The sequence below is a fragment of the Curcuma longa genome, chromosome 11, assembly GCF_044706935.1.
Source record: "Curcuma longa cultivar G26 ecotype Majalengka, Jawa Barat chromosome 11, ITB_CL_G26_1.1, whole genome shotgun sequence".
Lineage (NCBI taxonomy): Eukaryota > Viridiplantae > Streptophyta > Magnoliopsida > Zingiberales > Zingiberaceae > Curcuma > Curcuma longa.
Genome location: NC_133871.1, coordinates 7,015,161 through 7,038,689, shown reverse-complemented (window position 1 = coordinate 7,038,689; position 23,529 = coordinate 7,015,161). Strand labels below are relative to the sequence as shown.

Here is a 23,529-nt window from a genome sequence, read left to right as displayed (position 1 = left end):
TGACTGCACGAGTCAGGATAGATGCCAACGTACAGTAAAGATTTTACTACAGAATTTCATTCGTTGCAGCGGATCTACCGAGTCCCTCGTCCTCCAGTGGATAACTGATAAGGGCGCCGCTTCAGGAAAAGAGGCGACTCATCGGAAAATGGCTAGCGCCGCCGTCACATTCTCTGCCCTCCGACCGTCTCCCGCCCGCCGTCGCCTGCACTTATCCGATCCCCCCTTACTCCAAAGGCTCAAGCTTTCTGCCCGCCTCCCTCGATTCCCATCGTCATCATCCCCGGCATTGTTCCGCCGCACTCACCTCACCGGCGGAACGGGCACGACCCACTTCCTCTTCACTCCCAAGGCATCAGGTTCCCGCCTCCAACCTCGATTTCGGTTTCGATTTGTCAGCGATTTGCGTCTCGTTCGCTTGGTTAATTATCTGGACGAGATTCGCCCACAGTTGGGAGCGTGGAGTATGCCGTGGAGCCTGGCACCGGCGTTAAGTTTCCCAAGGCGCTGCGAGTTCCAGGAAGCTCCAGCTCGCTGTCTCTACTCGGCACAGGTTCGATTTCAACTATTTGCCTACTATGCCTTCAGAATTAGCATCACAGACACTGACAGACGGTAGAGGAACGAATTCGTTTCGATTCCTTCGTTCTCAAGTTCTTGTTGGTATTTGATCTGTTCATCGAGGTGCTTCAGCAAACTATTTCTGAATCTCGCACTTAATTTGTAAGGTTAGGCTACAGGGAGAAGGTGTTCGCCATAATCGGCGTCAAGGTCTATGCCGCTGGGTTCTATGCAGAATCATCGATCAGAGAATCACTGAGCGACTGGAAAGGGCAAACAGCTGCTGAACTTTCAGAGGATTCCTCATTCTTCAGTTCCATGTTCGAAGGTAATGCATGCATGCATGCCTCCCAAGTGACTGACCGAAGTAAAAGATAAAACTCTGATCGGTTTCCTTCTCCAGCGCCCGTGGAGAAATCGCTCGACATTGTGCTGGTCAGAGACGTGGATGGTAAAACCTTCTGGAATGCTTTGGACGACGTCATTTCTCCGAGAATCAAGAACCCTACAGGCGATGATGAATCTTCTGCGCTCTCAACTTTCCGACGCACGTTTCAGCAGCGCGAGCTGAAGAAGGAGACGTGCATATGCTTGACATGGGTGCGGCCATCCAGAATGCTGGTACGCGATCGATTGATCAAGCTCGTTCGAGCTGAGCTGCTAGCTGTTGATTTTCTGCTGTCCGTGTAGATTTCGATCTCCTCTGCTGGGTCTCCGACGGCGGTCGACGCTGAGATCTTGTCGAGTAACATCAACCTGGCGCTGTTTGATGGATTTTTCGGGAAGAATCCTGTTTCCTCCACGCTCAAGGCCTCCGTTACTGATGGGCTGAAGATGATGATGATCAGTTGATTAGCATTCTCAGAAATAATGTCAACTCTGTGCTTCCATTTGCTGTTCGTCGTCACTGCTTTCTTGAAATTAAACTCAGTTGGATATGGCTGATCTTGGTCTCGATCTGCATCAATTTGGACACCATATATATTTCGATTTTAGAGGAATAATAAAAATAAATAAGAAGAAGAAGAATTAATCCATTTTTAACGTTGGTGGCGCACCGCTTCCATCGCGCTAAGATCCTACAAACACCCGACCGCCAGCCGTCCACCGTTCTTCCCGCCCCTTCCCTCCCTCCCCGCGAAATCCACGGCCGCGACGTTCATCCACGAAAAGACGAAAATGCCTTCCCGATACCCACTCCGAGCCGTACGATCGCTGATCCAGAGATTGTGACCGTGACGTAGTTTTCGTGGCGTGCGATGGCGTTTCCGTCAATGTCCTCTCGGCTTGCTTTTATTAATGGCGAACGCAGAAGCCATGCACCGGCCTGGTAAGATCAAGCAACAAAGCCGCGAGACACCTCCGGTATGTATGCGTCTTCTCCTCCTGCACTTTCAATCTCTGTTTCGCTCTAAGAACGAATATCACTTTGAATTCTCGTTCTTTTTTTTTTTCTTTTTTTCTCAGACAAGGTTTGTCGAACCGGCCGGAGATGGCGAGTAACTGGAGGTCGAGGCTGTTTCCGACGATCAAGAAGGTGTTTGTGTTCGGGAGTAGCAAGAAGACTGCGGCGACGGAGGCCTGCAAGTCATTTGAGGAATTACAGGTTGAGAATTAATTCCTAACAAATTTAGACAATTTTTTTTCCGCTTAATTAATTGTCTTTTGCTGAGAATTTGATTGATGTTGCAGGAGGAGATCACCAAGGAGTTTGAGGAGAGGAAGACTGAGCTCGAACCTAAAGCTGTAGAGATCTATCAGGCCTCTGACGCTGAGATCAAGGTCTGCATTACCATTTTCTTTGGCTCATTCCATCAAGAACAAGGTAATTAAAGAGCCAGTTGTTGTATAATGTCCACAGGCTTTGGTGAAAAATCCAACAGAGGCAGGAATCAAGAAGAAGTCAACTGCTGTCGTAAAGTTCATTGAAGAACTAGTAAAGATAGGTAACTGCCATTTGCAGAGAGATGATGATCTGAAATGGTTTCTCAAAACTTTTGCATATGAATTCAATCAGATTAATTAATACAAATGATTACAGAGTTCCCTGGGTCTAAGCAAGTCAGTGAGGCTGCGAGCAAGTATGGCGTGGCCCTCGTCCCCGCTCCGATCGTGTTCATCCTCGAGAAGGTGTCGAGCTTAGTCCCCGGAGAAGACGAGGTGGATCCCGGAAGTGTCGCCGGCGCCAAGGAGGCCACGTCGAGCGAGCTGGGGGGCGAGAAGGAGGAGGCAGCAGTCGTGGCAGAGGAGACGACAGCTGCGGCCTCATCGCCTCCTAGTCCCGCCGGGAACGCACCAGCAACCGCAATGCTGGTCGCCGAGCCGACTCCGCCGGAGACGGCGACCAAGCAACCTGAACAGCCTGCAAAGGCATGAAAACCCACAAAGCCTAAGCGATTGTGTTTGCTGTAATGTACTTCCCTATATTACTTGTGTTTGTTTGTTGTTGTTTCGTCTTCATGTGTCTCTCCCTTGAGGGGAGTCTCGGTGCAACTACAATTTTTATCTCACAATCATAAGTTTGAAATACAAAAATAATTTTTTATAATACAGATAAAGATGGTGTAATATGATTTGATCCTTCTTTGAAATTCTATGTTAATGAGAGTTTTATATGTTTTTCCCTCTTTAATTACCTTATAATTAAATATCTTGAGGATCAATGATTAAGTTCATGTGTTTGTTTAGAGGCTTCATCATATCACCTTAAAAAAAGGTTGGCAAATAGTACCATATATAATTAATTAACCGAGGAAGGGGAGCTCAAAGATTGGTGTTTACATGCAATAGAGATGAAACGGCTATTTAATCACAGGATTATGAGTACTAAGATGGTCTCAAAATTTTATAATTAATATACAAAAACTTCTGAAGACAAGTTCTTACGAGTTAAGGGATTCATAGTGGAAAATTGATTGTTGTAAAAATGGGGGTGAAGTTAGTGACTTTATTGGATGCAATTTGTGACCATCCTTATTTCAAGAGAGATGATAGAGGAGGCGATAAATAATAGAACACTAATATTTCATATAAGAAGACCTCCATTTCCTCGATGGATATGTCTCAAATATGACAAATGATTGTTATGAAGAAGAATAGTTAATGGATACGTACAATGAAATAGTCCCTTTACCTTAAATACCATTTATCATCATAATTATTATCACATCACATTCACACCTTCATAATATAAATCACTTTAAATTAATAACTCCCTATAATTATATTAAAGTCTCTAACACAACTAAACTCTTTTTTGTTTCTCGAATACCATGCATACGTTTCAATATCAATTGGACCAAAAGAAAATGAAATATTGATGATTCAAAGTAAATATTCATGGCCATTCCACTAGAGAGAGAGAGAGAGATTAAGCCCCAAACGCAATTATTGGAAGGAGAGAATAAACATTTAGCATATTGAAATTCGAAATCCACTCACAAACCTAGAAAACCCTAACAACCGCTCTGGCTATTCAGTCATTTTGAAAGATTGGCAACAGTTTGAGGCACGAAATTATTACTAGAAGAAATGAAATGACACTGCATCGGAACACAAAACCAGCGCTGATCAACAAGTATCCATGGCTCTCCAGCTCCAACCTCACTATAGCTTCAAGTACGCCTCTTGGACCCTCGGGCTGCCGCCAGGTGATCCTGCACATGAGCCGACCAAAATGTTTTAATTCGAATGGCAGAGTGGTCGAAACATATAGACATACAAATACAAATACAATCAAATACTAGCCCGTGTTGACTGAAACAGAACATGAATAAATGTTTTGGTACGCATCCACCATGATAAGTAAACGCGTTAGTCCAACACGGCAACAATTGATGAACATTAAGAAAAACTTCTTTGCATGTCAAAAGAAGCAACTAGGAAACAGTATATGAGATGAGAAATAAAGTGGGTGTGCAGTATTATAGAGAAAGTCGATATGATATACCTAAGATGGCATAATTTAATAGTATGCCGTGTAGACCAGAAATAAATTTCAGGCAAAAGGGTCATTCATAATTGTGAGGAGTTGAGAAGCTACCATGTTTTGCTTAAAATGTGATATGCTATATCTCTCTAGTTGCATTTAGAATGGAGAAGACATGTGGACATGGAATCATGGGCATCAGTAGTTGTAAAGGATAACTCATCCATATCTAATAAACTTGTAATGGAAAATAAGATTTCTGGAAGTTGGCATTGAAGAAATATCAAAATGTTTAGGCAAAATTTACGGGAGAACTGTTACCGAAACAAAATCAAAAGCTCTCGTGTCTTCCTTTGGGCTTTTCAACAACGAAGCATTGTTTAGTACTGGATTATTTGTATGTTGAAAGATATCAGGAAGTGGCATAGAATTGCCTTCCATGACAGCAGCCCTCGTAGTATGACTAAACCCAGGGTTCAGATGTCCTAGGTTTTGCAATAAAAACTGCTGCTGAGCAATAATTGCATTCATTGCACTATAATCCATCTGCTGGGGAACAAAACCTTGATTGAACATAATGTTTGGAGGCATGCCATATTGCATAGAAGCCTGAGGATAAACAGCATTTAAACCTAAAGTTTCCTTCATAGCGGCATCTATAGAAACCTGGCTTGGTTGGCCATTATGGTTCAAGAAATCAAGCCCTGAGACGGTACTTTCAGAAGCATTTACTACACCCAGTTGTTTGCTTTCTTGAATGGTTAGACCATCCATCAAATCATGTAGACTGCCTGCATCCTTCCTTGCTTTCTCTTGAAAATGCCCTGAAGTTGAACCAAAAATATCAAAGGGGTCAGGCTTCTTATCTTCAGGAGCAACATCTGGCTTTTGATTATCTATTGTCAATCCTGAGAAAAGATCATTCTGCTCTTTGTCCTCAGTCACATGGAAAGAAACATCAGAAAATGGATCATCTTGATTACTACTGCCAGTAGTGCTTACATTCACAACAGGATCAATCCCAAACAAATCATCATCCAATGGGCCCATCGAATTTGTAAGTGTGTTGTTTTCATTCTGTTTCTCCATGGTATCTTGACTTCCATAATCATCAAGGTCACCTGTATCAATTAAGTCGGGGATATGAGCAACAGGGACATGTGCTGATTTTTGCTCAGGCAGCTCCTCTCTTGCTCCAGAAGTAAGCTCACCACCCAGAAGATTTAAGACCTAATCAAAAGATAGGAACTCTGCATTCAATGTTAAATAAAGACTCTAAAAGCAGTGACAACAAGTATTTACATAATAAATTCCCATATCTCTTGCATAAGGTATTGCAATCTGCCAATAGTTACGTATCTTTGTCAAGTAAGGTTAAGCATCTATCACCATGCTAGAATAGATATCAGAAGTATCAAGTTCTGAAATAAAATTTAATATAATCAAAACAATATCGAACAAGAAAACGTACCTTCTGCTTCTAAACAGCAAATTAACCACAAAAGGAAACTTTTAAATTCATATTTTTAGGGCAATGGGTTAAATTTCATCAAAACAAATTTTAAAAGGACATTTCAATATTCTTAATTTTTCCATTATCTCACTCATTTTACTACCTCAGCGACAAGATCATGTCACTGTTATACCAGATGAGGGAAAATTAAATAGGGTGGTAAACTTGGGCAGGAGTACACCATCTGTTTAGGTGCATAGGCATAGCTTAACCATTTCAGCAAATGGACTCTTTTGTTGCAAAAGGTGATTACGCTCAACTCAGGCGCCCATTCACACCCACCCCAGGGTATGTGAAATGGAGGTAAATCACAATACCGAACGGCCTCCTAAGTGAGAGGAACGTTATTCCCTAGGGGATTCAAACCTTGCTCCATTATTGCAATTCTACCACCCGAGTATCAACTCAGCTACACCCATGGGGTCTGTAAAAAAATTATTGGAGGCATTCTAAAAAAACAGGGATTATACAAAAAGCATAAAGCATGGAGGGGCAAACTGAATTTTTCCCATTTAGTACAAGGTGAACTCATGTTCTGTAACAAATAGCAAAAAATATCAAAAGAGATTTTGAACAAACAAATGCAGAATAAACAAAATCTCAAAAAATTCAACTTTGGTGGTTCTGAGCTCTAATACTTAGACCTTTGATCCAATCCCCCATACCCATGTCCTGACACCGAGGCACTGACACTCCAAGTCAGAGAGACAGAACCAAAAATGATCAGCTGTATACTTATGAGCACACAAGAAAAGTCTGAGTCTCAGCGTCTTCTTGTTATGACAGTATTATGGTCAAACCAAGTAGTCACTAATAAAAAATTATCAAAAAGTAAAGACATGCAACTTGTATACACTAGAGTGACACCTTTCGATAACATAATTTATGCATAAAGTAAATGTCTTACTGAAAAATATAAAAGCCTCATTCATAAGACATCAAAACTAAAGTATGAACATCGATTAAAAAGTCCAGAGAAAATTGTTTATCAACAAATAAGCATAGACACATAGGTATACTTTTCTGATAGGGCATCACATGTTTGAGTTGGAAAAGAATACAAAATAAAGATGCAAGTGCTATAGACTACAGTGAAACCCATTTCAAATAATTTATTTTGGGCAAATTTCGCTGTCCTTGTATTGCAAGTTTCTATTGAATTAGTTATTAAAGCATTGAAACATTTGTCACTATTAAATTCCAATTTCTATTAGGCAAGTCATTTAAAGCATGTAAACAGAAACTCAATCCTTAGAAAATAAATCAGCTTTCACAAATACAAATAGAACTGCAAGATTAAACTTTAAAAATTAAGGAATGCTCTTAAACATTGAGCTATAATAATCATAAGAGGATATGTACCTTGATGGCCTTCTCCCTCAAAGAAGCTTGCGGTAACTCTGTACACTTGATCACAGACTCCTTGTTCTCAGTAAAATAAGAAACTATAATAATGAATTGCTCATCATCTGCTTTCCTCAAAATTGATTCTAAGACACAAATAGCCTTCATTCGAACCTGAAAATGTCAAAAGGAAATAATTTTGTGAAACTTAATTGATAGAGATAAAATTATATTATAATTAGAAGAGAACATTATACATTTATACCCAAACAGGTCGCTGATGACATCTACTGACTAAATTACTCATTTGGAATTAAACTTGCAAATAATAACACTAATACATAACATTTTAACACTCACTGTCAATCTGCAGCACAGATATTAATTTATGTCCAACTGGTAACATTTATATAAAGAAAAAAAAAGTCCTGCAAACAGAAAAATAGATTGGTAACAACCAACAGAGACAAGAAGAAATGCACCAACTAAGAAACTTTGACAATGCAACTCTGACTGAAATTGGAACTTCGAAAGATGTATTGACTGAGTTTATTTTATAAATAGAAGAGTTACATAATCTTCTTCCTTAACTCCCACCTAAATTGAAGATGCCATACAAGACAATCCTTTGGAAGATGGAGTGACAAATTGTAAAAGGTTATATAAAAAAGAAAGATTAGGATTCCAGAATCTACTCTTATGATGAGGAGTTAATATTGAGAGAAAAAGACTAAGAATCTACTCTTCTAATGATCAATTAATATTTTGAGAAAAAGACAAAATCTACTCTCATGATGAAGTTAATATTGAGAGAAAAAGACTTATGTCTGATATTACTAAAAAAAATAGAAATCCAAATGAAGAATGTTCTGACAAGAGAGGCCATGGTTATCTCAAAGAGATGATGGAAGGAAAGGAGAACTTGGAATCTTGCCAACTTGAGGAGGTTCTATGTTTAGAGTGAATTCGGCTTAAGACCGCAAGTTTAAGATTTAATCTCAAAAGGTTTTTTTTCCAGTTCTAAAGTATCATCATGATAGGCTAATGTATATAGACTTAAATGATATGAAGAAATATAATAGAATTTAAGCTTTCAATAGATTAATCTCGATATGCTTCTTTTGTTGGTTAAAGATGCTTTTCATCTGCAATAGTATGAATCAAACTAACCAAAAGATGAACTCATCTTCAGAGAACTGTTAACAAGAGTTGAATTCAGGCTGAGAAACACCAAACTCACAACCATTTTGACCAAGCTGCTAAGAAGCAAAATGATGTCCTTAGAGAAAAGGACATAAATCCTTTGGATCTACAAGAACCCAAGATCCCAATAAGCATCTTGAAAGGAAAAGGCATAAGTCCTCAATCTAGAAGTGAAAACAAGGATTCAAAGAGGCATCTGAAAAGAAAAGGGAATAAGACAAAGGATCTAAAAGAACCAAGCATCTCAAAAAGGTGCCCAAGATAAGGACCTACTCAAACAGACATGAAACTTAAGATCCAACAACGCATCCTAAAAGAAAAGAGAATAAGACCTCAGATCTACAAAGTTCAAGGTAAACAGGTATCCTGAAAAAAAAAATGGCATAAGTTTGATAGATATCTAGTCAAGGCTCTAACAAAACATCCTAAAATAAAAGGCCACAATGCCTCAGCTCTACAAAGACCATTAAAATGGTGGTGTACAAGAGAAAGATGAAGAAGAATTCCTTTTTCATCTTTTGACAAAAGTGAGTATCTTGGGGTTTTCCATCCGACTCGAGGTGAGATGGTGTAATAGTCATGGTGGAAACAAACCCTATGTCCAAAATAAGGCAGTATGTAAGCCCTGTAATAGTATGTAATAGTCATGGTGGATAAGCAAGGGATGAAAAGGGAGTCAAAGTTTGACTTACAAAGAACTATTAGGAATTGTGAGGCAAGTGAAGGTGGTATGTAAGCCCTGTCATTATGAGCAAAGCTGTGCAAGAGCTAGGAACTCAGACTACTATACTTGTCAATTCCTTGAATTTTTATGCATTGATGATGGAAGGTTTCAACTGAACTTTGTCTTAGGAAGGCCTTGTGTCTTGGGTTGGCTTGGTTCAGGTTGGGCATTCATGATCAAGGAAGAGTTTGTTCAGAATGTTCCATAAGAACAAATCTGAAGAAATCTAGAAAAAGGCAGAGCACTACAACCGAAAAGCATAGCAATTCTTCATTTGAATGAATCTAGCTCTGGGGCTCAATTAAGTTTTGCTCAAAGAGGGTCATGATGTAACTAAAGGGTAAGTATATAATATAAGAAAAGGCTTGAATTGGAGACAACTTACAAAACTAATGGCTAAAGAACTATGAGACAAGAGGATTTAGAGTGCAGTCCTTCCTGAGCAGTAAGTTGAAAGAAAAGGAAAATAAACAGGAGGGTTCTATTTATACTGAGAAGGCATCATGTAGTAAAGGAGAATAACAATTCAATTAAAAGTGTTGCTGAGGAAATGATTTTTGTCACCTTATTCTGGTCTATATTCTCTACCTCGTAGGAAACATGCACTTGAATTCGGTCTATATTCTCTACCCTCATAGAAAGCATGCACTTGAACAGATTATAGAAAATTAATTCGAGCTTGAGGAGATCAAAGGGTACTTACATTCCATGAGAAATGATTCATTGAGCTTAATGCTAGAGGAAGTAACCATATGGGTAAAATTATCACGTAACTAAGTAATTTGTCAAATGTGTGACAACATTTATGGAACATGATTCTACCAATGTAAACATAATATACGCTGAGAAGTCGGACCAACCCAAGGCATGCACATGAATAAGCGAAGAGGAAATGCAACAACAAGCATTAGATTGATTCACTAGTGAGTTATGTGGCAAGGCATCATTGGGAGGGGTCATGCCCCGAGCCTACAAAATGAGGAGAATTCCAACCATTTGGATAATCTTGGATGACATGCCATGAGACAAAAAATTTTCCAACTCAGACATGCTCTACCTCACTTTCACTATTTCATTGATTTCTCCACTTTGACCCATCCCTTAATTCAAATCCTCTGACTTCAACCAAGTACTCAACTTGATGAAGTCAACCACAATCGACAATTTGGGTGAGTTCTACTCACCTATGCTTTTATAAACTGGCAAGGCTTGAACTAGAAGAACATTACAATGGAAATAGGGAGAAACAACGAGAAGGGTAATTATGGTCAGATCCTACCAAAGAGTGGTGATGGTTGTTGGATGAATCGTAGGGGTCAGAGGATTGGATCATAAAACCTAGCAATTTGACAAAGTTATTTGGAAAATAAAATTTATTAAATTGCATTAAGTATGAACATTTTATTGTTTACTATATTATATTGTTATCACATATAATGAAAATCATTCATATATAATGCAAAATAAATAGTTAAGATGTTGCACTTCTTTTACGTAGTAAGAAATTACTTTCTCAAGTCCATGCCAAAAACAAAAACAAAAATAAACCATCTCTAGTTGAAAGTTAAAAGGGATTCTTATGTAATGAAATTACTTAGACGATATTGCACAAAAAGGATGGTCTACTTTTAGTGAATGTTTGACTTTAAAACATGTATAAAGTAAGTAGATTTCATTAGTATAATATTGTTGAGACCAACATCCTACTTAGGAATGTTGAGGAACATAAGATCCTTGGTACATAAGACCCCAATCAAATCTAGCTTAGAGGATCTTGATCAATCCTGATATCCAAATTGATAGCAAATAAAAACTCAAAAAAGCTATTCTAGTATGAGTTAATGACATAATTATTTAAAAATTGAGCAGAAATTACTTTTATCCATAAAAACCTTAATAATAAGTTTTTCTATGAGATAGCAGTAAACAAAAAAATATAAAATAGGCCTATAACTTGCATGCAAAGTAATCAGCATATTGATACAAGTGACAACTAGCTGACCTGCCATATATGAGAATTGAGCTTCATCTCTAAGGCATGACTCATAGCCAATCCATCTAATTTTGCAGCCTCTGCAAGAAAAACCTGCAGAGCATCACGAGTTGGTTGCAGACGAACACCGCCAGAGGTGACAATGGTTTCCAAAAGCTTTTCTTCACGATTCTTAACCCCGCCATTACTTGAACTTGTGTCCTCACTTTCTGCAGCAATGGGAACATTTAATCTTGAATTAGAACCCCATGCCCCAGAATTTCTTCCCGATGCCCTAGAAGCATTCCAATTTTCTGTCTTCTGTTCAATTCCTTGATAATCATCGTGAGTATCTATTTCTGTCGTTAGAGACCTTCGAAGGTTTGGGCTCCTATAACTGCCAGTGTCATCCTTCCTTGATGAATGGGCAGCAGCAAAGGTGCTAAGTCCATGCTTGATGGTGGCACTACCAAGACCTACCACTTCACTAATAAATGACCTTTTCTCCTCAGCTGGAAGCTCAAAGTTTGTGTTACCAAATCCTTGGATGCGCTTATTAAGACCTTCCACTGGTGTTACTGACTTGTTCTCATCAGAAGCAAAGACAGCAGCAACAGCCTCATGAGCAGTTTCACGAACAGCCTTATTAAGGGCATCCGCTTTCAGCGGGTCCAACTCACCTTTATAATGGAACAGTTGACGAATCACTGCTGAGTGCCTTTGCATTTCCCTCCTGAACTCGTTTCCAGATTTTCCCACTGCGTACTTGATCAACCGAAGTGCCTTGCAAAGAATAAGATACAAAATAAATATCCATCAGGCTAACTACAAGTTTGTATATTTCCAGTGCCAACAACTTAATATAATCAGACAAAGTATTATGTACATATCCAGATGAGGAGAATTTAGATCGCATACTTTTGAAACATGTTAGGCTAAAATAACACAATGATCATATCATAAAAATAAGTTCTGTCAGCTAGTCACATACACAATTAATAGAGAAAAATGTGAATAACGATAAGGTTACAACCCTGAACTGCCGTGGAGGGAGGTGAAATCTAATTAAGAATTCAGATCATCTCAATTCAAGAAGAAGAATTTCATGTTTCACTATGAGATTAAACAACTAATAACACAGATACCGGGATTCCTCTATTGAAAAAAAAAAGACACAAAATCGAGAAAATAAGTGTGTGGAAAGAATGTGCACCTTTTGCTTCACAATTGGGCTTTTGTGATCAAGACGCTTGAGGATATAATCTGACACCTCCTTCACAATGCCCGCCGGAGAAGTACGCAAAAGATCACAGATTTCCTCCAATTTATACACAGGAGCAACCTTATCTTCGTCCGAAGTTACCCCATCAACCATGCGAGATCTCCAATAAGCTTCCACCGCTCTCCGGCTCTGATCCATACTTCCGCAAAGTAATCAACCAATTCTTATTCCGCTACACCGCAAAATCAAGATCGCAGCACCAAAAAAAGTCACTCAACCGGACAAACAACAGGAGATATAAATCACCTCATCTCAAAACATAAGGTCTATAGAACTAACGAAGCACAGAGACGATCGTGTAAAAACCCTAAGAAAACGAATTCCGTTCATTCAAACAACAACCTTACGTTAAAAGCCCTAATTGAGCGATGTTTCCCGATGAAGATGGCGATTGGCGGATGAAGTGAATCCAAAAGATCGTTCCAGGATCCGTCGCTGGGATATAGCAAAGATCGAGCAGGGACTTTGAGGAGGAGGAGGAGTTGGAGGATTTGGGGGAAGAAGGGTAGAGAAAAGGCGAGTTCGATAGCAAGACAATCGGCAATCACCAAACTCTAACGACGATCCAAAAAGCGGGGCCTTAGAACCGTTCGTTCCATTCGTTATGTAATCCTAACCGTTGAGATGTTTTGAATGGTAATCAGGGGCTGAGATGGAACCATAAAAGCTGGGCGGTGACGTGGTGACGTCATATTTGATTTAACTTTTTTCTCCAATCTATTTTCAATTTTCTGTTATAAGAAAAATAAATTTTAAAAAAGTAGTTTTTAAAAACATATTTACCTCATAAAAATCACTTACACATTCTCCATTACACTTGAAGGTTTATATTCTTTCAAACATATTAAGTCATTTCATTGCTTGAGCTCTGATGGATAAATTTAGACTTATGGAAAAGTCAAACTGTTTATTATTATTATTATTATTAAAAATTAATTTTATAGTAATTTTAGTCAAACTTAATGTAAAAACTCATTCTAATTAAATTTCACAAATAAACATAGGATGAGGATGTGAGGAATATGCTCGACATAACCCATCAGTTGGATATTGCAAGATCTAACATGGAATCATTGAGGAACATGACAAACCTTTTAGCAAAAGGTCGATCAATAGAAGTCTCTCTGAAAAAGATGGAATCATACAATACACATGACTATTTGTTATATTTATTAGTCCATTGAATGATTTTGAGATCTTGAAGAAAAGAATGTGACATTTGGCGTTTGGTGGAAGAAATGATAAAAGGAAGCTATATAGCTATAGAAATTATAAAAATAGAAAAATACACAGGGCTAGGATAGAAAACACAATATTATAATTTTAAATAATTTAAAGTTTCAAATATAAATATGGTCTTGAGATATTTGTAAAAGTTAGTTTAAATTTGCTCGAATTTACTATCATAAATTTAAAATTTATTAACAAATACAAATGGTTGGAACGGAAAATATCAAAGGAAATAGTTTTATAATAAGATAAAATTTGCTTTTATATAATCCAAAAAATTCAAGATTCTATTTTATTTAATGTGGAATTTCAAATTTTCTTAGAGCAACATTTTATTAATTTTAAACGTGCTGAAAATTAAAAATAAAAGCATAAAATGACAGGACAATGACTAAAAGCATAAATAATAAAAGCAAAGATAGAAGTTCAACAACAATCAAGAAAATGAAAGATATTTACAGGAAAATAAGGGTACATAGAGTCCATACTGACACATAAATAAGCAAAAAGATGTGCAAAAACAACAGTTTGATTCAAAGAAAACTCATCAGTTGTAAATTATCTAGGAAACCTATCAAATCCAGTAACCAAGGACCTTGGATCATGGGCGAGCAGGTCCAGGTCCAGCTCCAGCAGCTCCAGCAGGACGTGGTCCTTGGCCAGGCCTTGCCTGATCCTCCTGCAGAACATTACAAGGAAAACATTAATTGGAGTCCTAGAGTTCCAAGCAATTAGGACCTTCTGTGACATTTCTGGACAAACCACACCAGAATACCAATTAAGATAATCTTAAAGGTTATGCAAAAGAGAATAATAATTAACCAATCTCACTGTTTTTGCATTTTCAAATCCAAAATCAGATCTCAAGGGAACTAAATGAGTGAGGCGTGTGTTTTTGGGATGACCTTATGCGCATTAAATATAATCGAGAAAAACTAATAGGTGTCTAAACAAATTATTAACTACCAACAACCAAGCGTTTATCCGACTGAGAAATTGTTAACGAACAATTGAAAATTGTTTAAGAGGGAAACTGCATCCACATGGACTATTTAATTGCATGGTGAGAACCTTTTTGGATTAGATGTATTGGACAGGCATTCATTTTGACACCAATAAAAGCATAAAAGCCCACACGACAACATGAAACAAAAAATTTTAAACTAGTAAAGGCCTAAAATAATGTTCCACAGTACTTTATATAACTGCTAATCCCCACCTTAGGCATGCTATCTCCACTTTGGTCTAGCTCGCATAACCCAGCTTCGCCTCACTTTTAAACTCATTCACTCTGGCAATCTACTCATCTTCCAGTCAAGCTCAACCAACTTAGTCTGGACCCTTAGAAGATCGTCAAACTTAACCAGGATACTATACCAATATCAATCAAACCATAGACAATTAGGTCAAATCAAACTTATTACTTCTGTCGACCTGACCATGCTCTTCCCAACCTGACCTTCCAGCCAATCTAGCATACTTCTAATCTGTTGTTATAGGTTTGCCAACAAATCCTAATATTGTGTCTCAGAAAAACACTGCTTAAGTGACCTTCTAAAACAATTAATTGAATCTATCTTACAATACATATCCACTCATGAGAGTGCCTATATCATCATCAAATCCCGAAAACATAGCAAGATGCTAGAGATTCCAAACAATTAGAACATAAAAACTCGATAACAACAGAGATGAAACATGAAAACAGCATCATTGATTATTTGTAATCCTTGGACAATAGATAGTACCATTAAATCTTGGGTATATATAGCTCTCTCTCAATCATTTAGTTCTAGCATGTATTGTAAATGACATCTTAAAACGCCCATGTATAACTTAAGAAATACTAATCTACAGGGTGGCAACCAGACATTTCTAATCACATTAGTAGCCACCCAAGTTGCAATGAACAGATGGTTAATTGTCAAGGAATGAAATCACTAGGTACAATAACAATGTCCTCAGCATGGATCACTAAAAGCCATTTAAATTTACACATGAGATTTTAACAAGAATACTTGGCAGCGACATACAATGATTTCAAATGCTGTCAAAGACGGATCTTTCTGTCCATGATTCAATATACATGTTAAAAAGCTTTCTAAAATCTTGCAAATAGAAAAACTATACAATAAGAAACTATATAGGAAGGAATAATTGAAGAAGGGTCCAGCCAAGCATATATAAAAGTGTTTAAGTATTCAGAGCAGTACCCGTCGTCTGAAACGCTGTGGAGGCTCACGTTTCCTCCTGTCGGTGCGAGACCTCACCCTGACAACCTTGGAGTGGATTGCACAGGAAACACAGTACTGCATCTTGATGTATAGCTTAGGAAGAGTGTATCCTAGAAGGAATTTAGGAGATTTGAGTAGAAAATTTTTTGCCATTGCGGCCAAAATAATTCGAACTATAAGGCAACTAACCATCATATGCACAGGCCTCCTGCACGTCCCGGACGGCGGCCTGCTCCACTATGTTCCTCACGAGAAACCTCTTGATCGCCTTGTCCTACACCATTAACAAAGCATCAGGTGAGTCGTTACATTTACCAAAAAAAGGTTATAAAGAACAATTGATAAAAAGGATTCGACAAACAAGAAAAAAAATGATGCATGCTTCGCCGATGTAACTGAAGTTGATACATAACCTCCGATCGATTCTCAATGCTGCATAAATCATATAACAAAGCTCTAGGGAAACATCACTAACTATCTATTGAAGAAAAATTAGAAGATCCAACGGATGAAACCTTGGGGCAGCACTTTCCGCAGTTGGAGCAGCGAATGAAGTTAACGTGGCCGCGGCCATGCTTGTTGCGCCCGCCGTTCCTGCGCTTGAAAGTCTGCAAAAACGAGAAACAAACCGAATCCAGATGACTTCGAGGAGAAGGAGAAGAACTAGAAGAAATTCCAGATGCACACCATCTTCGTCGCCCGCGATCGAGCTGCTTAGGGTTACGGCGCGAGGCGAGCGATATTTCTGGAGCATGGTTTTATGAGATGCTATGCCTGCATCTTAGCCGTCCCTCAGTGTTTGGACGAATAGGGTTTGAGTACCTTGTGTCATTTTTTCGTTGCCTTTAGGATGAGGCCTGCTTTTCCCACCCCCATCACCGCACACCCCCCTCCCACTTCTTCTCTCTCTTCTAATGACCTTTTTATCCTTTTTATTTATTTATTTATTTATTTTTTTTAATTTTTTAAATTTTTATTTAATTTTATTTTTAATTAATTTTATTTAAAAATAGCTCTCATTATTTTTATTTTTATTTAGTTTTATTTTTTAATTAATTTAATTTATTATTTTTTCATCAATACGATATTTTTTTTCAATTTTATTTAATTTTTATTTAGTTTTATTTTTTTAATCAATTTTGTTTATTATTTTTTATCAATACTTTATTTTTAGAATTTTATATAAATTTTATTTAGTTTTATTTTTGTCGACTAGTTCTCTTTTAAAATTGATTCTCTTTTAAGTGTCAAATTAGGAAGGTAATTTTAAAAAGGGAGAGATTTTGACCTAGATTAAAAATTATATAAAATAAAAAAATAAAAAAATTTGATAAAAAATAATAAACAAAATTGATTAAATAAATAAAACTAAATAAAAATTAAATATAATTTAAAAAATAATAAACAAAATTAATTTAAAAATAAAACTAAATAAAATTAAAAATATATATATAAGTATTAATGAAAAAATAATAAACAAATTTAATTTAAAAAATAAAACTAAATAAAAAATTAATTAAAATTAATATATATATATATATATATAAGTAAAATAAAAGAAAAAAATAAAGAAAAAAGGGTATAAAAGTCATTTGAATAGGAGAGAGAGAGGAGGGGAGGGGGGGTGCGGTGGTAAGGGGGTGGGAAAAGCAATTTGCCTTTAGGATCCAGTCCAACTTAAATTTTAAATAAAATGTAAAACTTCTTATTTTTTATATTCCTTTATTATTAAATAAAAATAAACAAACTCTATCAAATCCAATGTTATACTTAGAGCATATGCAACGTTGCTCGTTAATAACACTTAAAAAAATAAAAAAAATTATGTGGGACACATCTCTATCACATGAATGCGTTCAAAATATTGAACGTGTTCATGTAATCACTCCTCTACTACTCCTCCACGTCATGTGGAAAGAGATTAAGGAAGTGTTATTAACGCGCCTTTATCGAGCATTGTAGATGCTCATAGGATAAAAATCCAATGGGCATCCCAAGTCTCAATACAGTGGCGCTTTTTTTTAAAAAAAAAAATCAAATATACGCTCTCTCTCATCTCATGATTTTATTTCAAAAATACCTTTTGAAACTATTATTATTGTAGAAATTATTTAATAGCTTTCACAATGTATAATAATTACCGATAGCTACTCTAACTTATATGAGCTATTCAATAGCTATTATAAAGTATTTAAAATAAATTTAAAATTTAAGATTTATATAGTACATAAACTATTTTATAGTTGCTACAACGTATTTAAAATAAGTTTAGGATTTAAGATTTTTTAATTTATATCGTGTAATTATTGAGTAGCTGTTGTACCGTATTTAATATAAATTTAGTATTTAAGATTTATGATTTAGGATCTCTAAACACTATCAAATACTATTTATCTATTTAATCAAAATTATTTAAATTTCATCAAAAATGTTTTAAAATAATTATACAATTATAGACACTATATATAACAGATACAACCTTAAATCTTAAATCTTAAACATATAAATTCAATATAAATCTTAAATTCACTTTAAATACGTTATAACAATTATCGAGTAGCTTATACATAATATAAATCATAAATTCTAAATATTGAACTCACTATAAACACCTTATAGCAACTATTGGATAGCTTCTATATATTGTAAAAATTATCCGATAACTATTACATACTATAGAAGCTATCGAATAGCTTCTACAACAAGTTATCCGATAACTATTACATACTATAGAAGCTATCGAATAACTTCTACAACAAATTATCCGATAACTATTACATATTATAGAAGCTATCGAATAACTTCTATAACAAATTATCCGATAACTATTACATACTATAGAAGCTATCGAATAACTTCTACAACAAGTTATCCGATAACTATTACATATTATAGAAGCTATCGAATAATTTCTATAACAAGTTATCCGATAACTATTACATACTATAGAAGCTATCGAATAACTTCTACAACAAGTTATCCGATAACTATTACATATTATAGAAGCTATCAAATAACTTCTACAACAACACTAGACGAAGAGTATTTTTATAAAATTATGAGAGGGGCGCCCATTTAATTTTTTTTGGAAAATATCAAATTTGAGACACCCCTTATACTTATTCATAAATATTTTACTTATTTATAAAAGCCAAATGGCCATTGCTTCGGGGGAATGAATTAGTATAAATTAAGGGTGGTAAAATCCATAGAAAGATCTTTTATTTTTTTTATTAAAAAAATTGGATATTTTCATCATTTATTTTTTAAAAAATAAACATCTTTAAAACATCATCACAACTAGCACCTTGCACCTCTTCAGTCGTCTTTCAATTACAGTAATATTAATGTTCAATGCATTCAAATCCGTCGCAACTAGCAACTCTTTATCTAAAACATCTTCACAACTGATACAAATTGGTGCATAAAACAATCCAAACCAGTCTCACGGCAGTGATCTTCCAAAGTATTCGAATTCATCAAAGGAACAGGCTAGACAAGTGAAGGTAATCGATATCCGCATTACGCTATTGTTACCGAAAAAAATGATTGTATACAAGAATGATATTTTGGTGGTTTCCCCATTGTGCGACTTAACAAGGGAATCAGTTATCAATTTCACTAGTTACATCCTCTTAAGAACTCAAAAGCAGCAGCATGTAAATGTCATTTGGCTACTAAACTGCTATCTGGCTTTGCGTCTTCACTATTTTCGCTAAAAACTGTGCTGCCAAGTCTAGTAGGTGGCCAGTATCGGAAAACTGACCTGCCAAGTATATTCTTCGCAGGAAGAGGACCCCTGAGAGCAGTTTATGTAAGACATACATTAAACATATTGATCGATCAGATGATACAATGAGTGGGTAAATAATGAATGATAGAGTAGCTAACAAACAAAGTTACCATATGTGTGAATCATAACTATTGTTGCGATTGTCGCCCATGACAAACACAGAGTTCCCAGGTACTTGCTGTAGTAGTAGGAATACTAAATTAAAAACAAGGTACAATTAAGAATACTGAAACTAAAAACTGGTAGGAACGTTGGAGATGGAGTATCCATTGTTGGTTCAATCAGAAAATGAATGAACTAAAGGAAATCACAATCCTTAGCTTTTTCAAATAAAGTTTGTTCACTTTGGTTCAGTTTGGCAGATTGTAATATCACTTTGTTTGATCCTCTTATCCATGGTTAAAGCAGTTAAATAATTTGGATATAGTTAAATTTTATAGCGAACTCTCAGGAAGAACAGGTAAACTTGTTGCAGCAATGTGTTTCAGTCCAACCCAGACCATAACAAAACTTTTGATTGCTTTAAACAATTGTAGAAATAAAGGTTTTATTTGTTTGGTAAGGTTACACACAAAATTGAAGAAACATTTATCATACTGACACAAAGTTAAACCAATAGACAGGCACATTGCTGGTAACAATAATATGGGCAAATAAACAAAGATTTTCTGTCTAAAAGAAAATATAAGATCTTGGTTTCTCTTCATAGTTGAGCATAAACAATATTATAAAGTTCAATAATAAAGTATCATAGCATCTTCTTTACAGATATTAATTGAATACTTGAAAATCTCCAAGAATGTTAGTGAAACAGAAACATCTAACTGTAGTAAATAAATGCATACTTGTGATGTTTTAGGCTAAAGTTACTGTATATGAATGATGAGTTACTTACAATAGGGTTCATCTCGTATGATGGTGGCTCAAGAATATAGTCTTCATTTTTGACAGTTCCATTTACTACTAACTTGCCATTATGGACCTGCAAGTTGAGATAATATCAAACATAACTGCTCATAAAATGAAAATGATCAAAGTTTAGAATTTCTAACATGTAATTTTTTGCATGTATTTTGAATTGCAAGGAACAAGAGGAATGGGATAGCTAGTGTGAAATGGATCCAAAAACCAAATCAAAAAGAAATAGAACAAAATATAAGTAAAATTATCAATGTGAAGAACTTCACAATAGAGAAAAGCATTATTGATTCACTCACTTCCACAGTGTCACCTTCCTTGGCAACAATTCTTTTAATGAATACATCATCATCTGTATAACCCACTTCCTGTATACAGTACAGAATCAGCATAAAAGGAGTCTGAAAAAACTCTGGATGCGATCAGTAGATAGATGTTTTTATTACCTGCAATACTGGTGGGCTTTTGAAGATGATTATGTCATTTACAGATGGCTTTCTAAAGTAATATGAAACCTTTAAAAAATGAGGTAAATGTTGGTTAGACATAAATACAAGGTCAATAAGTTGTATCTTCACATAGAAACATGCGTATCATTGAATTAATAAAGAAAAAAGTAGATGATATCTAAGTTCTCAATAATTTTGTCCAATAAAAAAGACAAGGAGAGAAAGATGTCTGAAAAACAAAATGTTAGTAGCTGTTAAGCATCTTCATTTAGTAGTTATCAAGTAAAATCTATGGAATCTAACTTGGTTGTTCCAAGCCACAAGTTATTCAAAGATTACACATCAGGTTAGCACAGAGTAGTTGCCAGGCTAAGCAAGGTACATCTCCATCAAATCAAGCTTTTGGCATAACCTCAGCTCACACAAAATTTTGGGCGAAACCAATCCCAAATGATAAGGTAATTTAGCGACTTAATTGAAAATTCTCAATGTCTCTGGAACCAAACGTCAAGGTTCGCATAGGAAGCTCAGAGAGTGATGAAGAACTCAATTATAGCTTAGCAGCATCCCTCATCCTACTGGGGCACACAATTTGCTCCAGCAATCATTTTACAACAGCATCAAGCTCTCTAATCCACAATGTAGTTCGATAAGTTAAAATCGAAGACAATTACAAAATCATTCTCTTAGAAAAGAAAATAAAGACCAAAATTGAACCTTTATTGGCAAAAAAATTGGTATCAGCAAATACAAGGCAAAGGCAGACAAAGGTACCTTCTCGGCAACAATGCGGTCTCCAACGTCGAACGTCGGGTACATCGAAAGAGAAGGGATGTACCGCGGTTCAGCTATGAACGTTCGGAATGCTAAGGAAATTGCCAACGCCCCCAGAATAGTCTTAACATCGTCCTTACTGATGCTGGCCCATTCCGGGAGAATACCCTTCTTCCTCCCATCCTCCTCACCATCCCCTCCATCCTTTCCCTCGCCACCCTCATTTCCGCCACCGCCGCTCTTCAAGTCCGACAGCGGCGGCGGCGCGTCGACCTCGCCGCCTCGGGTTTCTACTCCCCCGTTGCACCCGATCCGCCGGCGGCGCTGCCTCGGTCGGAAGAGCTGGAACCCCCAAAAGTTGGATCCTTTCGGAGGAGAAACGCAGCGTGCGGGCCTAAAGCTGACAGTTTTGGAGGAGCAGATGGATCTGGAGGCGTCGGAGGCGGCGCCGTCAAAGGGCAACTGGGAGGTGGGGCAAGGGAGAGAGGAGTAGACGGTGGGTCTGGCGACGGGGTTCTTGGAGGAGAAGGGATGGTTAGCATTAGGGTTAGGGCTTTGCGAGGTGGCCGAGAAGAACTGGAAGGAAGACATGGTCTTGACTCTGGCCTTCTTCTTCCTTCCCCCTTCCTCCCCTCAGACGCAGATAAAGTTCACAGCTGATATTAATATAATAAAAGTAAATTGTAAAATATATATTAACTATATATCAAATAAAATAAAGCTACTTGTCATAACAGATTTCTGTCACAAATTTTGTGACGGAAATCTGAACCGTTCGATTTTAAAATTTATATTAAATCCAGACCGTAGATTGAATGAATGATTGCGATGATATGGATTTAATCTTCTATTTTAAAATCGAACGGTCCAAATTCCCGTTATAAATTTGTGATGAGAATCTATTGTGACAAGGATCATCCCCCAATACTTTAATCCAACTTTATCTCTTTGACAATTTTGAAAATATCTTTAAAAATACAATAAATTTTATTTATATTTTCAATACAAAGTGTAAGAAAATTAATTATTATTTGATAGGGGATGATCCTATTGTATTTTTTTATGTATCAAAATATAGTTGGATTAATTATTATCAAAATATAAATACCATGATTGAAAACTTTTTAAATATATGATAAAGATATTTTCAAAATTGTCAAAGAGATAGAGTTGGATTAAAGTATTAAGATTCGGAACACTTTTCGACCTTGTACCAATTTTCAAAATGATAATGTATTTTTTGACAAACTATTTCTCTTGATATATTTCATGTAAGCAAAAAGGTGGATCCGCCACCTTAGCGGCCCCCTAGTCCCGGCCCCACAAGTGTCTAGAGGGAGTAAATCACGGACGACCATTTTGGCCCTTTTCTCATCATGGCTAGCGTAGGGGACTCTTGATATATTTCATAGTATCACATGTCCTTGTAAGATTTTACAAATTTCAAACTTACATAGAATATTTAGAGAATTTTATAAGTTTGACTGCTTGATTCAATCTACTAAGACAGAGTGTTGACTGGCTAAGTGTTGATCGACTATCACTATGAGCAGTCTACTGAACGAACATTTCAATCGATTGAAATTAGTTGAAATCATTGAAAA

General features: G+C 36.4%; 5 protein-coding genes across 6 annotated transcripts; 2 read left to right on the top strand and 3 right to left on the bottom strand.

Moving 5' to 3' along the window:
• Positions 1-21: 21 nt before the first annotated feature.
• LOC141841865 (fatty-acid-binding protein 3, chloroplastic) lies at positions 22-1,492 on the top strand. The gene is given in 6 exon segments (XM_074730060.1): positions 22-102; positions 104-359; positions 452-553; positions 734-889; positions 965-1,182; positions 1,252-1,492. Coding segments are annotated over 6 exon segments (975 nt in total). The 3' UTR covers positions 1,414-1,492.
• Positions 1,493-2,053: 561 nt separating this feature from the next.
• LOC141837038 (plasma membrane-associated cation-binding protein 1-like) lies at positions 2,054-2,937 on the top strand. Its single transcript, XM_074724517.1, has 4 exons — positions 2,054-2,167; positions 2,254-2,343; positions 2,423-2,507; positions 2,603-2,937. Exons 1-4 carry the CDS (start codon positions 2,054-2,056, stop codon positions 2,935-2,937), a joined length of 624 nt encoding a protein of 207 aa, XP_074580618.1.
• Positions 2,938-3,931: 994 nt separating this feature from the next.
• Positions 3,932-13,052, bottom strand: LOC141840817 (protein MODIFIED TRANSPORT TO THE VACUOLE 1). 2 transcript variants are annotated; one of them, XM_074728890.1, is made up of 6 exons: positions 12,870-13,052; positions 12,459-12,699; positions 11,276-12,028; positions 7,365-7,520; positions 4,811-5,719; positions 3,932-4,217 (listed from the first exon to the last, which is right to left on the bottom strand). In XM_074728890.1, the coding sequence occupies exons 2-6, from the start codon at positions 12,663-12,665 to the stop codon at positions 4,176-4,178; spliced, it is 2,067 nt and encodes a 688-aa protein (XP_074584991.1). In that variant the 5' UTR covers positions 12,666-12,699; positions 12,870-13,052; the 3' UTR covers positions 3,932-4,175. The 2 variants fall into 2 exon arrangements, with proteins under 2 accessions (XP_074584991.1, XP_074584992.1); XM_074728891.1 differs by having other exon boundaries at positions 12,875-13,052.
• A 1,144-nt stretch (positions 13,053-14,196) lies between these two features.
• On the bottom strand, positions 14,197-16,783 carry LOC141839808 (uncharacterized). Its single transcript, XM_074727639.1, has 5 exons — positions 16,679-16,783; positions 16,507-16,599; positions 16,181-16,265; positions 15,971-16,101; positions 14,197-14,436 (listed from the first exon to the last, which is right to left on the bottom strand). The coding sequence occupies exons 1-5, from the start codon at positions 16,679-16,681 to the stop codon at positions 14,359-14,361; spliced, it is 390 nt and encodes a 129-aa protein (XP_074583740.1). The 5' UTR covers positions 16,682-16,783; the 3' UTR covers positions 14,197-14,358.
• A 2,709-nt stretch (positions 16,784-19,492) lies between these two features.
• On the bottom strand, positions 19,493-22,567 carry LOC141840524 (chloroplast processing peptidase-like). The gene is made up of 6 exons (XM_074728538.1): positions 21,926-22,567; positions 21,149-21,217; positions 21,002-21,070; positions 20,680-20,766; positions 19,895-19,962; positions 19,493-19,790 (listed from the first exon to the last, which is right to left on the bottom strand). Exons 1-6 carry the CDS (start codon positions 22,514-22,516, stop codon positions 19,658-19,660), a joined length of 1,017 nt encoding a protein of 338 aa, XP_074584639.1. The 5' UTR covers positions 22,517-22,567; the 3' UTR covers positions 19,493-19,657.
• Between the last annotated feature and the right edge of the window lie 962 nt (positions 22,568-23,529).

Coding starts and splice junctions, on each gene's coding strand:
- LOC141837038 (XM_074724517.1), top strand. CDS start 2,054: ATGGCGAGTAACTGGAGGTCGAGGCTGTTTCCGACGATCAAGAAGGTG. Junction 2,344..2,422: donor CCTCTGACGCTGAGATCAAG/GTCTGCATTACC, acceptor TAATGTCCACAG/GCTTTGGTGAAAAATCCAAC. Junction 2,508..2,602: donor TGAAGAACTAGTAAAGATAG/GTAACTGCCATT, acceptor AAATGATTACAG/AGTTCCCTGGGTCTAAGCAA.
- LOC141840817 (XM_074728890.1), bottom strand. CDS start 12,665: ATGGATCAGAGCCGGAGAGCGGTGGAAGCTTATTGGAGATCTCGCATG. Junction 7,521..11,275: donor TCAATTCTCATATATGGCAG/GTCAGCTAGTTG, acceptor TGACATTTTCAG/GTTCGAATGAAGGCTATTTG. Junction 5,720..7,364: donor TGAGGGAGAAGGCCATCAAG/GTACATATCCTC, acceptor TCTTTTGATTAG/GTCTTAAATCTTCTGGGTGG.
- LOC141839808 (XM_074727639.1), bottom strand. Junction 16,102..16,180: donor GGAGGCCTGTGCATATGATG/GTTAGTTGCCTT, acceptor AATTCCTTCTAG/GATACACTCTTCCTAAGCTA. Junction 14,437..15,970: donor CACAGCGTTTCAGACGACGG/GTACTGCTCTGA, acceptor AATGTTCTGCAG/GAGGATCAGGCAAGGCCTGG.
- LOC141840524 (XM_074728538.1), bottom strand. CDS start 22,516: ATGTCTTCCTTCCAGTTCTTCTCGGCCACCTCGCAAAGCCCTAACCCT. Junction 21,218..21,925: donor ACCGCATTGTTGCCGAGAAG/GTACCTTTGTCT, acceptor CATTTTTTAAAG/GTTTCATATTACTTTAGAAA. Junction 19,963..20,679: donor CATACGAGATGAACCCTATT/GTAAGTAACTCA, acceptor CTACTACTACAG/CAAGTACCTGGGAACTCTGT.